This window comes from Wasmannia auropunctata, unplaced genomic scaffold, assembly GCF_000956235.1.
Source record: "Wasmannia auropunctata unplaced genomic scaffold, wasmannia.A_1.0 LD314184.1, whole genome shotgun sequence".
Lineage (NCBI taxonomy): Eukaryota > Metazoa > Arthropoda > Insecta > Hymenoptera > Formicidae > Wasmannia > Wasmannia auropunctata.
Window position 1 is genome coordinate 1 of NW_012048706.1, and position 1,630 is coordinate 1,630.

Consider the following 1,630-nt stretch of genomic DNA (forward strand, 5'->3'; position numbering starts at 1 on the left):
ATTTTCCGAGAAGAACACGTGAAGCAACATATTGCGGAACAGAGCAGCTGTTGGCATCGGTTAGGCAAAAGTACTGGGTTCTTTCAGGCAGAAGAGAGGCTCAGAAGATTACACGTTCGTGCATTCATTGTTTTCGCTGGCGGCCGATCAGCGCGCAAGTAAAGATGGGAAACTTGCCGGCAGAAAGGGTGACAAATTACGTTCGTCCCTTTGCTATAAGCGGCGTGGATTACGGACCAATAAGAATCAAGGAGAACAGACGTCGCGGACGTGTGCTCAGCTCCAAGGCATATATAGTACTATTTATATGCTTCCATACAAGGGCTGTCCACCTTGAACTGGTGACAGACCTTACGACAGAATCGTTCCTCTCAGCTTTACGTCGTTTCATAGGCCGAAGGGGCAACTGTTTACATTTATACTCTGACAATGCTACTAATTTTATCGGTGCTGAGAGAGAGCTTAAGGAGATTTACGAATTTATTCAGAAGCAGCACGATGTGATAAGGGCAGAGCTTGCCAATCAAAAAATAGAGTGGCATTTTATACCTCCAAGATCACCCAACTTTGGAGGACTTTGGGAATCAAACATCAAAGCTATGAAAAATCAAAAAACACTTTTACATTGTGACGAAGGGACTCACGTTGACCTTCGAGAAGTGTTACACGCTACTTGTGAGCATTGAAGCTCTATTAAACTTTAGACCGCTCACGCCTATATCCAACGATGTTCGAGATAAGACTTAACAGTCTTAACTCCTTCACACTTCTTAATTGGGGAACGGCTACTGCAACCGGTAGAACGAGACTACTTAGACATATCAGAAAATCGTTTAAGGCTTTGGCAACATCTGCAGAAGATTCGTCAAGACTTTTGGCACAGGTGGACAAGGGAATACTTGGTAGACCTACAACGCAGAAACAAATGGAGAAGTGGAGAAGAAAATTTGCAACCAGGTACATTAGTACTCCTGAAGGAAGACAATCTGCCGCCGTTACTATGGGCAATAGGTAGAATAACTGAGGTCCACCCAGGAAGCGACAACGAAGTTCGTGTTGTTACGGTGTTCAGACGGCTAGTGGCAAGTTCAAGCGAGCAGCGAGGAATGTATGTCCTTTACCGCAAGAGGAAGATTGTAAACTTGATTTATTACCACGCGATTCATAATACATATATTGTTGAAAGAGGGCCTTTCAAGGCGGGCGGAATGGTTATTGCGCAATTTGATTGCTATTCTTTTTTTGTTTGTTAATTAATTTAATCTTTTTAAATTAAATATTCAGTTCAATTATTTCTATTAGTTTGATTTTGTTCATATATGCAAGATAACCGGCCAGCGCCCTCTGTTAGAGTCAAGTAGTAGTAGTTAGTTCGCAGTTCGAGAAGAGAAAAGACGTGTTTGTATTGTAAACAATAAAGGCATTGGTTTTCACAAAATATCGCATTGAGTGGACTTGCAAGCCCGCATCTTCTTAACAAGAAGATTAGTCTCTGAGATGCTGCACATTACTTTACAGAATAAAAGTCTCAATTTACAAACGGATATCGAGTTCTTACATCACAGTTGCGCTTCGATCATAAAGAAATTTAAATAAAGAGACAGTTGACATTTTTTCGGTTGACTTTGCT

General features: G+C 41.5%; 1 protein-coding gene across 1 annotated transcript; it reads left to right on the forward strand.

Annotated features, from left to right (window-relative positions):
- Nucleotides 1-164: 164 nt before the first annotated feature.
- LOC105460868 lies at nucleotides 165-686 on the forward strand. The gene has a single exon (XM_011707356.1). It carries the CDS (start codon nucleotides 165-167, stop codon nucleotides 684-686), a length of 522 nt encoding a protein of 173 aa, XP_011705658.1.
- The last annotated feature ends 944 nt before the right edge of the window (nucleotides 687-1,630 follow it).

What these genes read in the sequence shown, in the direction of transcription:
- LOC105460868 (XM_011707356.1), top strand. Translation starts at nt 165, where the DNA reads ATGGGAAACTTGCCGGCAGAAAGGGTGACAAATTACGTTCGTCCCTTT.